We start from the raw sequence: 14,663 nt of genomic DNA, 5'->3' as shown, positions 1-14,663 counted from the left end.
CTGCCCAGGGACGTGCTGGTGGGGTTCCCGTCCCCTGGCCGATTGCGGGGGCTCTGAACGGGCCCTCGGGCAGGCGGCTCAAGCGGTCACCCTGGGAGCAGATGGCATGAGCCTCTCTCCAGTGACTTCCCAAGGCTCCTCATGCCTGAAAAATACCACCCAGAATGCTTCATTCCTGTTTTACTCGCTCCTTCTGGCAAAGGAAAGATGAACTTAGGACTCTTTAGTATTTAATTATATGTCATCAGACACTACGGTTTGGTAAATGGAGCTGAGGTTCCTGGCTCCTCACGTTTGCAGTGGGTCAGCCTTGGGGCTGGTCTCCCAGCAGCATTCAGCTAAGTGTCCTCAAAAGTCATCCAGGGGTCCCAGACTGGACCCTTGGAGAAGGGGCAGCCCCTTCCTAAAGGGGACATGCGGGCAGCACAGCCACTCTTCAGCAGGGCCTGTCCCACGGTCACACTGGGAGTCCAGCCACTGACGCCGCTGAAACAACCGGCTTTCCTGACTCTAAGCAGAAAACTCAAGACGGCACAGAGATCCCAGGGGCACTGACCACACAGCTTTCTGGCGCAAGTATCTTGTTCCCAATCTTTTCCTATTCACTTTCTCCCTCCCTGAAATCCCTCCATTCGACGTATAAATCCATACTATCCAACACGTGCTCACCGGGTTCCTATTTCCACGGACACAACATAAATAACGCAGATGTTGAGAACAGGGACTATATTAATATCACAAAATATATTAGTTTCTCTTCCCCGTCTTTGCAGAGGTCACGAGCAAAACAAAACAAAAACCAAACCAAGCCACACCCCACCCACACGGAAACAAAATGCTCTTTGGACCAAGAGGAAGTGAAAACTGGCTCAGAATCATATTACTAAAACATCTGCACCAAACTGAGACAAAACCCATGGACATGAGGCACCTGATAAAACACGTAACGTTCCACACCAAATAAAAGCTTTTTCAGGCCCACGAGGCAGCAAGATGTTTCTGGAACACATTTGGGGATTCTTAGGCATCGCTTGAGGTCATGATTGTCCCCTTAGTTTTGTGGTTTATATACTGTTCTGGCCTCTCAAATGTCACATCCTGCCTCATGGTCCTGAGCGGAGAACAAGGCTCGTCCTACCTTGGGCCAGGAAGCATAACAGGATTCCACCCGGCCTCATCTTCAGGGGGAACAGTCCATCGTTCCCAGACTCCCAGTGTGGGATGTGTGTGTCTGGGTGGAGGCGCGAGGGGGGGTCCACCAGAACACTTCTAGCCAAGGCGGTGCTGGCAGGGCCAGGCCTCAGCCTCAGAGGGGCAGCTCTCTCCAGACAGGGCTCACCAGTCCCTGCAGGCCTCACCTGCTGGGGGAAGGGGCCTCACAGGGAGGTGACATGGGTTCTCCAGGGGCTCTGGGTGCCTCACTGGCAGCAGGGAGGAGGGAAGGCTGAAACATACTCAAGTGAGACTCTGTACGTACGTGTGATCTAGAAGGAGGCAGGAATCACCTGCCTGTGTTTAGCTAATGGTTGGTAACCTTGGGAAGCCACGGATGCCCTGGGAATCGCCCAGTTCTCTGCAACACGAAGGTATTCTTGTCCATGGCAGTTCCCCTTCTATCCTGGGTGAAAAGGTTCGCATTAGAAAACACAGTTACGTTGAAACTAAAACTAGCTATAGAAGAGGCATGAGGTTGGCTCAGAAATTCTGGGCAGAAATAATGTATGATGCCCCACGTACACGGTGGGCAGGCATATCTGTAAAGACACGGGCTGGCCCTCCCTGTTACTACCATATTCCCGTAAATTGACTGGAGGAGAGCAGAGATCAGCGGTTGGATCGTAGGCACTGCTGAATCGGCTTCTTCACCACCCCTAGGAGTTCCTTCTAAGAGGTCTGCACCTCTTGGGAAGGGAAGATTCTTCCTGAGCGGTGACAACCCTCCTCAGGACCCCCAAGGGCCCTTCAGGATGGTCCTGGGCAGATTCTGGGTGGATATTGGGTGCTCTCCAGCCTCAAGGGAGTGCATACAAAACTTCCCCGGTGTTAAAAACAAAAAAAAGCAAACTAGAGAGAGACAGAGAACAGAGAAGGAGGTCTCTGTGGATTCTTTTCCTCCTGTGTCAAACCGAGTGCTGGGTATGAGAGGGGCATGTCTCAGTGGGCACACAGATGCAGCACGAGAAACACAACCACAAGTGAGGAGAGTCCTCCATGCATGCTGCCCGGGGGGGGGGGCGTGGCCTCAGATGTAGACGGGCTGTTCCTGGGCCGTCAGCAGTCTGTACATGGCAGCCGGCATCGTCTTCATGTGAATCTGAGGGCAGAGACACACTTTAGCGGGGGGACTGAGGCTGCGGGAGCTGTGTGGGCACTGCCCCAGGGCTGGCGGGAGAGGTGGCACCTCTTGCCATGGGACGCCTTTGAAGGTACACCCCTCGTCCCCCCACCATTCCTAACAGGGGCCTGACCCAGGTGGCCTCCAGGAAGTGTGGAATCCATGGGCTTCTAAAAAGTTAGGGGTGACAGAGAGTGAACAATGAAAACCAGGTAAGGTGGTTTATTTCCCAAAAGCTCTTGCTCTCACCAGGCCTTTTTTTTTTTTTTTTTAAAGGAGAAAACCCTTAAAACAGAAGGAGGACCACTGTGGGGTTTTGGCTGCTCCTGCCTCCCTCCCTCCGCCGGCAGGAAGTCAGCCCCGGAACAGCTGTTCTGACCCCTGCCCAGCCACACCAGGGAACTGGCTCTGGGGAGCTGCTGATTAGACTTGAATCTAAGACTTAAAATCTTCCAGGCACAGTTGGCAGGATTAGCTGGGAAAAATGGAGAGAACTTGGGCAGCTATGGCGAGAAAATGCCCAGATCTGAGAACTAAAAAGAGGAGGTGGGCAAGTGATGCCAGGGGAGAAGGCTGAGGGTGACGTGACGGGATTTTCTAAGATAACCACTCGTTACCAGGTTTAAATTCTGGTCCGAGGCAGACTGTTCAGTTGTGGAGGTGTGCTGAGGACAGGGAAGGACGCTCAGGAGGGCTTCGTGGAGGGGGCGAGGGCACCAGGGGACCCCCAGCCTCCGACTCTCCCTTACCTCCCCAACAGCATTGGAGAGGATGTGCACGATCTTCTCGTGCGGGGTGGCGACCACGCTCTGCCCGTTGATTTCAATGATGCGATGTCCCACGCGGACGCCTCCTCTCTCCGCTATTCCCCCTCGCATGAGGCTGCAGATCTATCAGAGTCAAAGGCCAAGTTACCCACCCTGGCCGGCACTGCCTGCTAGGGAACTGGGTGGGGGTGGGAGACTGTCTTTTCTAGAATCCCCCATCCCCAGCACTCTCAGCTCTGAGAAGCTGCCATGGTCAGGCTGTGGACATTTACATCTCTTTGTTTCTTTTTATAAGAGATAGGACTCTGGATGCCCAGATGGCCCCCTTGTTCTCGCACTCTGCTCCAGGGATGCAGCACGTCACTGGATTTCGTGGCACAGTGAATTCTGAGTACTTTTCATCCCAGCTCCGTCTTGGTAAAAAGAGCTATTTGGGCCTGTCACAGAGCTGCCAGCCTGTGTAACCCAGTTTAGTATTATCCGGAACTCAAACACTGAACTGTGGTAATGCTAGCAGCCCACTTTTTAGGGTCACAGTTACCTGAGTTAAAATGGGGCTAGAACCTGCTAGAACCCCACTTTGTGTTCCAAAGTGTGGCCAGCTGGAAGGCAGAAGCTCCCTTTGGCTGTCCCAACTCAGTGGTTCTTGTTCAAACATCCCTTCTGGCAGAAACGATAACGTGGCTGGTTTTTGTCTCAGTGCAGCCAGGCACTGCGGTGGGCAGAGGCTGCAGGCTGGGGGAGGGCTCTGGGCTCAGCGCTGCAGGATATAGCCACCCCTACCTCACATACAAAGCAATCGGAATTTCCCAAAAGAACATGGTTTGACTTTACAGAGCTGACTTTTCACTCCTGACTGTGCAACTTTCTTTAAAAGCCTATGCAGGGGACTTCCCTGGTGGCTCAGTGGTTAAGAACCCACCTGCCAATGCAGGGACACAGGTTCGATCCCTGGTCCAGGAAGATCCCACATGCCGCGGAGCAACTAAGCCCGTGTGCCACAACTGCTGAGCCTGCGCTCTAGAGCCCGCGAGCCACAACTACTGAAGCCCACGCACCTAGAGCCCATGCTCCACAATAAGAGAAGCCACCGCAATGAGAAGCCCGCGTACCACAGCGAAGAGTAGCCCCCGCTAGCTGCAGCTAGAGAAAGCCCGTGCGCAGCAACGAAGACCCAATACAGCCAAAAATAAATAAATAAAATAAATAAATTTATTTAAAAAAAAAATTAAGGGAGGAAAAAGAATAGTCTTTTTTTTTTTTTTTTTTTAATTTATTTATTTTATGGCTGTGTTGGGTCTTTGTTTCTGTGCGAGGGCTTTCTCTAGTTGCGGCAAGTGGAGGCCACTCTTCATTGCGGTGCGTGGGCCTCTCACTATCGCGGCCTCTCTTGTTGTGGAGCACAGGCTCCAGACGCGCAGGCTCAGTAATTGTGGCTCACGGGCCTAGTTGCTCGGCGGCATGTGGGATCTTCCTAGACCAGGGCTCGAACCCGTGTCCCCTGCATTGGCAGGCAGATTCTCAACCACTGCGCCACCAGGGAAGCCCAAGAATAGGTTTTTCTATCTGCAAAGATGAATGCAGAGAGAGGGAGGGCACATCCAAAATCTATAATATCAAGAAGGTTACGGATTTGTCACCAAAGCCCAGAACTACTATGAGTCCAGAACAAGGCAAACCAGGACGAAAAGGGAGTAGTACTGAGTATGGAGTTTCTGTTTGGGATGAAGAAAAAGTTCTGGAAATAGCACTGATGGACACAACCACTTTTTGAATGTACTTAAAGGCACTGAACTGTATGCTTAAAAATGATTTAAATGGCAAACTTAATGTTGTGTATGTTTTATCACAATAAAGGGGGGAAAAAAAAAGTATTTGAAGGCAGACATCCAGGTGATGGAAGTACTCTTTATCTCCCAAGTGCCAAATTCAGGTTAAAAAGGCAAGGCAGAGATCATTCAGGCATAACCCCTACAGGGCTGGGTTCTCAGCCTGGGCTGCGCTGGTATCACCAAGGGTTTGGAAGCCCAGCCCCCAGGGCTCTTCGCCCCCTGCCCTGGGAAGCTGCTGGCTGGGGGGGTTGGGACGGTGGGTACCTCAAACTATCTCAAGCTGGCAGCTGGGAGGGTCACCCTGCGCATCACAGAGTTGCTGGGCTCTGGGGCACATGGATCTGGGAGGGTCCCTCTCTTCCCCCACAGGAGGCACAGAATTCTCTGCCCATGGAGGAAGTGAGTCTGCCTTCACCCATTCGTCCCTTCCTTGCTGGATTCTTTCCGGTAAATGACCAGCTTTCAAGAATAGCCCCAAAACCCAAACCCTGGGCCGCGGTTTCGTGTGTCAGACTTTTGGAAGAGGTGTGGGGTTGTACTTACGATTCCGTTCTGGACACTGAACCCCAGCTGGTAGCGAAGGTCTGGTCTCCTGATCAACACGGTGGTCACTGGGGGACACCTCACGATATTCAGCTTGACCCGGGCCTGATTCTTCAAGCCCTGAAATGTGAATAAAGCACAGGGGATTCGATGACCATTGATGCCAACAAGAGATAAATGCAGACGGCACCATAGGCAGAAGATGCTGCACTGAGCCTTGGTTTCTTCGTTGACTCCAGTGCCCTGCATCCAGCCTGACAGCGCTTGAGTCAGACAGTCCAAGCTAGATTCTGTCAACCTAGGGGAGAAAACCATTAGGTTTACATGGAGCCCTTTCAGCCCACGCAGAGACCAGTTTCTATGGGCAATGTCTTCATTTTGGGAAACGGGCTGCATTCAAGGCATCTGAAAAAAGCGATCGTCTGTGCAGCTAAGAGGAAAACTGCCACATGTGCATTTTGGCTTGAAAGATGAAGGATGCACAATCTCTCTCCTGGTCCGGTGGGAGACAAGCACGAAAGGAACTTTTTCTCTGAAAGGCATGCTCGTAGCAATTCCTCCTTTTCTAACAAAGGACAACTAATTCACACAACAGCCCAATTCATCAGGGCTTGCTGTCTCTCGCCCCTGATGCTCCCGCTTCCCCATTCTCTCTGCCTGTTAGAGATTTTACAGTTTATCAACATTCCCACAAGCATGTGGGGAGAAGCAGGGCACAGAGGCAGGACTGCAGTCAGTGAAGGCCTCCTTGGGAGAATGAATAGGGTGGTAGGACCAGCGCCGGTGGAGAGGGAAGTAGGAGGAAATAGGGCTTAATGGTCATCTCCGATTTCATGCTCCCTGGTAACACGTCCCGCCCTCTAAATTGGAATGGAGTATAGAGGCAAAATTGGTTTTTAAAGATAAAGAGGGACTCCATCTGGTTTCAGAGTCTATTTAGAGAGCTTCCTCCACCCCACTGTGATCCAAGCTGAGCCCAGGCCTGTCTTCCTGCCCCTTGAACACACGCTCAGCAGGGACCAGAGCCCGGGCATGCACAGGAGAACCCCTAGAAGATCATCACGAAGCTACGCTTTCCCTCATTCAGGCGGTGGGAAGGTTCTGCTCCAGCTGGTCCCACCACCGACTTGTGAGCCTCACCCAAGAGGAAGGTGCCAGACAAAAGTAATTCAGTCCTGAAATGAACTCCCCCCCCCCCAGCCCCCCGACATCTCCCCAGCCTGCGTGCTCTGCCTCAGGCAACTCCCACTTGCCAGATGGTCCAGACCAAATGGCCAACAGCAGGTGCTTTCCAACCCGCTTCCATCATGGCACACAGGGGAAGGGCCAGGGTAGAGAGACCACACCGCTTGTGGCTGGAGGCCCTGCTTTGAGAGTTGAGGCAGGGAGGACTCAGCACTCCCGTCTGATGCCTGCCTCACTGCACCTCCCAGCTTGCGAGGCTAGCTGATTGGGAAACGGCGCCAGGCCTGCCAAGGTCCACTCCTCCAAAGGGCCAGAGCTGAGGGGAGAAGCTCTTCCTAAAAGATGGTACTGTGGGGTGAGTGGACAGCCTCTCCGCCAGCAGAGGAGTGACAGGCAAAGGTAGGCTCTTATTCCACCAAGTCCGCCGTATCCCCTGGAGACGCCCCCCTCACCCCCCTGCCCCATCAATTCACAGATGGGTCCAGTGTATGCCCTCTATCGGCGAAGTGGAAAGAGAGGCCTGGGAGGACAATGACAAATCCATTTCAGCCCGAAGGGTGATCGCCTCTGATTCTATAAACAGAAATCTGTAAATTCCACAGCCGCTGCTGCCAACAGTCACCCTCCGACCAGTCTGCAAACTCTCTGCGGGAGGTCAGGACTTCTGCTTCACATTTTACGGGTGAGGACGCAGACACGGACATTAAACCTGCCTCGTCTGAGGCTCAGTGGGGTCGGGACGGGGATAATGGAGACTCTGCCTTCCTCACAAGCACCTTGCCAAGCAGAGAGGTGAAAGTGGTGTTAGGTGACTTCGGTGCCAACAGAATTTGTGGCAAGAGTATAACTTGCCCCTCTGAGTGGCAGGAGGGACCCGCACACCTTCTGCTTCTAAGTAATGAAGATACACTCTAGACTGAGGGATGGATAGGGGCTTTTTTGTCCCCTATGCTCGGCCAACAGGTCCTTAAAGTGGGGACACCCCACACCAGCAGCACCCGGATGCTTTTGTTAGAAATGCAGGGTGGGGGGAGGGATAAATTAGGAGGCTGGGATTAACATATACATGCTACTATATACATAACATAGATAACCAACCAAGGACCTACTGTATAGCACAGGGAACTACACCCAATATTTTGTAATAACCTATAAGGGAAAAGAATCCGAAAAGGAATGTGTGTGTGTGTGTGTGTGTGTGTGTGTGTGTGTATATATATATATATATATATATATATATATATATACACACACACACACACACACATACATATGGATAAATGAATCACTGTGCTGTACACCTAAAACTAACACAATATTGCAAATCAACTATACTTCAATTAAAAAAAAATGCAAGAGTCTGGGGTCCACGCAGACCTACAGAATCAGAAACTCCAGGGATGGGTCTCAACAATCTGTGTGTTAATGAGTCTTCCCGGTGACTTGATACACACTTCCTGGCGATACACTCAATTTTTGAGAACAACTGGTACAGACCACTGCCACAGAACAATGAACTCACGTGCACTCAGGGATGATCAGAGTCAAAGATGTCAGTTTACAACTCACACCTGTGGCCAGCATGCTCCGTGAGAGCATGGGCCAGCCACGCCAGGGCAAGGGTGACGGAGAGCTAGTTGGCCTGGTGCCCACTCAGCCGCCCCCATGTGTGTGAGCACCCCTAAGGTCACTGTCCGTCAAAACCCATCCTGATGACGAAACCAGCCCAACCACCTGTCACTGCACGCTGACTCCTGCCAGGCACCGACCTGGAGTCACAGGAGCTGTCTCCTTCAATCTCCTTGACAAACTGGCAGCTCTAATTATGCCCATTTTATAGAGGAGTAAACTGCGGCTTCACCACTCACCCAAGTTCACCCACAGCAAGGTTCTGTCCCAGGTCTATTTGTATTCAAACCCAGAGCATTTTCTCCTACACCGTGATTCCCCATATAGACAATGGGAGGGTGTGTGTTATTCATGAGTAAGGCCTGCTCGACAGAGAAGCCAGGGAGAGTGACAGAAGGATGAACCTGTGCCCCCAACCTTTTAGCCCAGCCTTGCACGGGGCCGTGTTTTTAGTTTACTTGCCTACCTGGCGAGACTTCAGGGCTCCTGCTCCCTGGCTGCCCCACTTCCTTTGGGTGATTCCAGCTTGTCCTCTCAACGTGTGAGTTTTGAGGAGGTCAGTTTAATTCCCCACCCCCAGCTGTTTCCTCAGTCTCCTGAGTTGCTGTTTTCTGCAGGACTGGAGCCTCCCGGCGGCTGTGATTTGGCTTGTGGTGATGTTTGTGCACTCGTAGGCAGCAGTTACCAGCATCTCTCCGTGGTTTCTGGAACAGCTCTAGGAAACTTCTCCGGTTCAAGAAATGTTTTCAAACGAGAGCAACAGAATGTGCTGAGGGCGATTCTCCCAGGGTAAAGGAAGTCTGCGGAGATCCAGGCCTCCCGCACAGCAGCAGGTCCTGTCACCCATGCCCACGGGGATGTGCTGGAATTCTTCCCCTAACAGCGGGACCAGCGGGGCTGGGTGAAGAGGCCTCTGCTGTGTCAGGAGACCTGGGCTGCAGCTGTGTTTCCTCCACCACAGCCCCGGGGTGGGGGGGGTGTCTCAGACCCTCTATTCCACCTTCTACCTCAGTCTCCACATCTTCAAAACAAATGCTGAAACCTACTAAGGGCTCTTCCACTTCTAACTGCTACGATTTCAGCCCTTGTTATGCATTTTTATTCTTTCCTAAGCATGTCTGCTGACAACACCACATCTCAACCATCATGCTCAGAAACAGCTATTTCTAACATTACAAATCGGCTTCTCTTTTGGGGGTGTTGCTCAGATACCATTCGTGCATATATTTCTTTTTCCCTTGAGTGCCTCCTCGTGATCACTCAATCAGTAGATATGTACGGATCACCTGCAATGTGCCAAGACACGTGTTAGGCGCTGGGAGTTGGTGGAGCCAGGCCTCCGGGAGCTCAGGGGAGGGCTGCGGGCGCAGGCAGGGCAGCCAGAGTCCATTCCCCTCTCTCTCTCCACATCACAAACCACGAGACCAGGAGCGTGTGGGAAACAAGAGCAAAGGATGATACAAACGAGGAGCACGCTGTCAGAGACACAACCCTCCAGACGGAGCTACCTGCTTTAAACGTTTACACCTATGAAACACGGGGGTTGTTCAGGTATGTCTGTGAGGCACAGGAAAACCTTGGAGAGCTCCTGAAAAGCAAGAGAAGGACTCTATTTTCTCGATGTTACCTAAAAAGTCCACATCGCTCCGGTGGGTTCTTTTGTGTACACTGATTTAAGATGCTGATTGGTCCCTGAGTGAAAGAATTTCTAGACTGGGGATATTTGCTGCAAGACGAAGCCCAGAGAGATGGCAATCTGAAACAACCAGACCACGCACTTGCTCTGCTGTTCCTCATCAATGCTTCAAGTTGGGTCCCATTAACTCGGATTTCTCAGCTGCCACTTTATTGGAGGTGCCAATTAAATAAATGGTCATTTCGTCCCCATGACAACAGTGGAATGGCGTAGCAAATTAAGAAATATGGTGGGAGGGAAGAGTAGGGAAGAGGGAACGGGAGAGGAGAGAAGCCAGGATGGTCTCTATAGCAATGGGAAAGCAGACCCGTGATGATCCTGTGGAAGGTAAGGAAGCGGTGCTCTAGTTTCAAAAAGAAAACAAATCTGGAGGGCAGGACCGTGGAGGCGATGGCATGAACAGGCGGTCTGCTAACATGCTTTGCCTACCAATAATTATGCTTTAGGAACTATGACAGGAAAAATAAGAGCTAGGGAAGAAAGTACAGAAAATAATTCAATACCTGTAATCTATTCTAGAAACGTACTCTATTCCCTATAACCAGGGGAGAGAAAAGGTCAACATGCATTAAAGTGGCAAGATGCAGAACACTCGAAGCCCATTACTGGCGATGTCATCACTGGGGAGTTTGTTGAAAATGCAGAATCCCACCCCAGACCTGCCGAATCAGAACCTGCAGTTTAACAAGATCCCTGGGTGATTCAATCAAAGTTTGCTAAGCACTGATTTTCCAGGATGAGAGCTGCTAGTTAAATTCATCGCAAGGAGCACTGACGTAACACTGAAACAAGCGATACTAATGGGAAGCCTTGAAGAAGCCCAGAATGCTCCCCTGCGGGGGCCTAGGGGTGAGGGTGGGGCAGTGTGAGTACCTGCTCAGGGGGAGGCAAAAAAGATGTGTTTTTACAGAGCTTAAAAACAAGGAGACAACCCATTAAACGTCTTCTTTGGTACCGGCAATTCTAGCTGAAATCAGTAGGAAGATTCTCGGGGTGGGGGGAGAGGGGGACAGGGCCAATCACCCTTTTCTATTTGACAAGGCAGCGCATCCTGCAGCGCCGAGAAAGGGCAGCTGTGTCCTAGCTGGGGCCTGCCTGCTAAGTACTTCTCTGCCGAGGGTGGCCACAGAGGTGCTGGCTTTCTTTCTCTCCATCTTCATCAGTTACATCTCTTTCATCACCACATGGCCTTTTAATTTTCCGATTCCAGACAGACTCCATTTATAGACATCAAAGGTCAGCTACTCCTGCAAACAAACCTTTTCCCCTTAGGAAACTGCTCAGTGCGCCAATTGCGCCCTGCGCTAGTCTGTTTCCACCTTGATGTGTGATGCACTGGACAGAAGACCAGTCCCCGTGTGGTACCAGGGGAAGGCAGGCCATGGGTCTCACAGCCTCCCTCACCTCGTCTGCCTCCTTCATGCAGAGGCAGGGAGGGGTGGACGGGGATCTGGACTCCGTCAGCTGGGGTGTCCTGGGCGTGCTGTCTACACCTTCTGAGTAGCTGACGACTCATCTGTGAACCGGGCATTTGCCATCACCCTCCCTCACGGGCTGTTTTTTATGAAGAGGAAGGGAGGTGACCAGTGCCAAGGGCTGGGCACTGCCGGGCAGGTGTGTAAATGGGTTCAGGCATGCAGCCTTGCCAGTCCTCAGGAAGGTCTGCTTATTCCCACCCAGGCCCCAGCCCCACCTGCGCTCAAGTTATCCTCTCTTCTGGCTCCTCCTCCCCAGACCTTTCCAGACGTAGATCAACTCCCCACCCTCCCTCCCTCCCCGACCTCCCTTTCTCCAGATTTCTCTCCCACACCTGAACTATCTTCCGCAGGCAAGCTTTCTCAACCTACTGACATTTGGGCTGGATAATCCTTAGCTGTGGGGACTGTCCTGTGCACTGTAGGATATCCGGCAGCATCCCTGACCTCCATGCACTGGATGCCAGTAGCATCTCCTTCTCCCTAGTCGTGACAACCCAAACTGTCTTCAGACATTGCTGAATGACCCCCGGGGGGTCAAGATCCCCCAGGTTGAGAACCACTGCCCCAGGGTCTGACCACAGACACCGCTGGAACGATATTAGGGTGGCCGAGTGATCTGGCTGCCCTACTGACACGCTGTGTGACCTCAAATGAGTGTATCATCTTTCTGCGCCTGTTTCCTAACTTACACAATAGTACCTACCCTACAGAAGGCTGCCGTAGGGTTCTGCGAGTGAACATACACATTCTCAGACTGGTCCAGGCGCACAGCACTCAGTCACTTATTATCAGTCCTTTCATTCACTTCTCCCCATCGAGGCCAAGCTCCTTAGGGTGCGGATTGTGTCTGAGGCATCTCTGGTTCCCATGGCCCCTCGGCAGTTCTCACACATGCATGGGTGTTTAATAAGTAACTTGCTCCCTGGTGTGAGAGGGCATCTGTGAACCTTGGCATGTGTGAGTGAGGAAGCCATACGTGGGTGGGTCCTTTCTCCCTACTCCTGGCCCTCCCTGGCTTCTCCACATTATCACACCATCAGATCAGCCTTCTCAGCCTGGCTCAGACCTGTCTCTCCCAACACAAAGCCAGTCCACCATCCATCAATTCCAGAAGAAACTCCCAAAGGCCACTTTCCTTTCTGCTATCCACCTGAGTCTAACTCCTCCTTTAAGGCCCACCTTAAAAATCAGGTAAGATTCTCCGCTCCCCCACTCCAAATGCTCTGAGCATGTCACCTCTATGTTGCCATTAGGGCCCACTGAACCCTTTCAATTATAAATTATCCTCCATGTGCATACTGTCATTCTGGCTTCTTTTTTTAAAATTTTTATTTTATATTTATTTTTATTTTTCATTCCGCCTTCTTCACAGTTCAGCTCAGGCTAACAGAAGCCCAATTAAACATGTTTGAATGAATATACATGTTCAAACTAGGACCTTTAATCTTATCTTTAATGTATGTTAAGCAAGAGGTAGAATTTATTTATAACAAAAAGAAATGAGCCCAAAAAGGACTATTTCTTTCTGGGCGTGATTATCTTATGAGGATTTAGATTTGTTTCATTAAAAATAAACAGGCAAAACAAAATGAAAAGACAACCTACAGAATGGGAGAAAATATTTGCAAACAATATGACTGACAAGGGCTTAATTTCCAAAATATACAAATAGCTCACACAGCTCAACAACAAAAAAAACCCAATCGAAAAATGGGCAGAAGACCTAAATAGACATTTCTCTAAAGAAGAAATACAGATGGCCAATAGGCACATGAAGAGATATTCAACATTGCTAATTATTAGAGAAATGCAATCAAAACTACAATGAGGGGGCCTCCCTGGTGGCGCAGTCATTAAGAATCCGCCTGCTAATGCAGGGGACACGGGTTCGAGCCCTGGTCCGGGAAGATCCCACATGCCACGGAGCAACTAGGCCCCGTGCGCCACAACTACTGAGCCTGCGCTCTAGAGCCCACGAGCCACAACTACTGAAGCCCGCGCACCTAGAGCCCGTGCTCCACAACAGGAGAAGCCACCGCAATGAGAAGCCTGTGCACCACAACGAAGAGTAGCCCCAGCTCACCGCACCTGGAGAAAGCCTGTGCGCAGCAACGAAGACCCAACGCAGCCAAAAATAAAATTAAATAAATAAGTTTATAAAAAAAAAAAACAACTACAATGAGGTACCAGCTCATACCAGTCAGGTTGGCCATCATTAAAAAGTCTACAAACAACAAATTCTGGAGAGGGTGTGGAGAAAAGGGAACCCTCCTACACTGCTGGTTGGATAGCCACTGTGGCAAACAGTATGGAGGTTCCTCAGAAAACTAAAAATATATAGAATTACCGTATGATCCAGCAATCCTACGCCTGGGCATATATCCCAACAAAACTATAATTCAAAAAGATACATGCACCCCTATGTTCATAGAAGCACTATTCACTATAGCCAAGACATAGAAACAACCTAAGTGTCCATCGACAGATGAATGGATAAAGAAGATGTGGTACATATACACAATGGAATACTACTCAGCCATAAAAAAGAACAAAATAATGCCATTTGCAGCAACATGGATGCAAGTAGAGATTATCGTACTAAGTGAAGTAAGTCAGAAAGAGAAAGACAAATACAATATGATATCACTTATATGTGGAATCTAAAATGTGACACAAATGAACCTATCTACGAAACAGAAACAGAATCATGGACATAGAGAACAGACTGGTGGTTGCCAAGGGGGAGGGGGTTGTGGGAGGGATGGAGTGGGAGGTTGGGGTTAGCAGATGTAAGCTGTTATAGAGAGAATGGATAAACAACAAGGTCCTACAGTATAGCACAGGGAACTATATTCAATATCCTATGATAAACCATAATGGAAAAGAACATATTAAAAAAAGAATGTATATATATATATGTATAACTGAATCACTTTGCTGCATAGCAGAAATTAACACATTATAAATCAACCATACTTCCATAAAAAATATTGATAAAAAAAGCAGGAAAGAGAAAGGAAAAAAGATGAATTCCTACATAACATAAAAAACAAACAAAAAACACAAAGAGGTAGACATGTCTGGCCTATACGCTCACCTTGACCTCCGCTCCATCCCAGGGCCCTTGGCCAAGGATGTTGTCTTTTGTGATGTTCTTCTGCTTAGAATAACTATTCTATAAATTCACATTTATTCTCT

At 50.2% G+C, this 14,663-nt stretch overlaps 1 protein-coding gene across 1 annotated transcript in view; it reads right to left on the bottom strand.

Moving 5' to 3' along the window:
- Positions 1 to 873: 873 nt before the first annotated feature.
- APBA1 (amyloid beta precursor protein binding family A member 1) overlaps positions 874 to 14,663 on the bottom strand; it is a 229,129-nt gene continuing 215,339 nt past the window's right edge. Inside the window, exons 11-13 of the mRNA XM_068552336.1 lie at positions 5,478 to 5,597; positions 3,085 to 3,225; positions 874 to 2,314 (exon numbers count right to left, since the gene is read on the bottom strand). Of these exons, the coding sequence (XP_068408437.1) occupies positions 2,243 to 2,314; positions 3,085 to 3,225; positions 5,478 to 5,597 (333 nt within the window). The 3' untranslated portion in view covers positions 874 to 2,242. The remainder of the gene's footprint in view (positions 2,315 to 3,084; positions 3,226 to 5,477; positions 5,598 to 14,663) is intronic.

Source organism: Eschrichtius robustus, chromosome 10 (assembly GCF_028021215.1).
Source record: "Eschrichtius robustus isolate mEscRob2 chromosome 10, mEscRob2.pri, whole genome shotgun sequence".
Lineage (NCBI taxonomy): Eukaryota > Metazoa > Chordata > Mammalia > Artiodactyla > Eschrichtiidae > Eschrichtius > Eschrichtius robustus.
The sequence above is the reverse complement of the archived record's forward strand: the minus strand, read 5'-3'. Positions and strand labels throughout refer to the sequence as shown.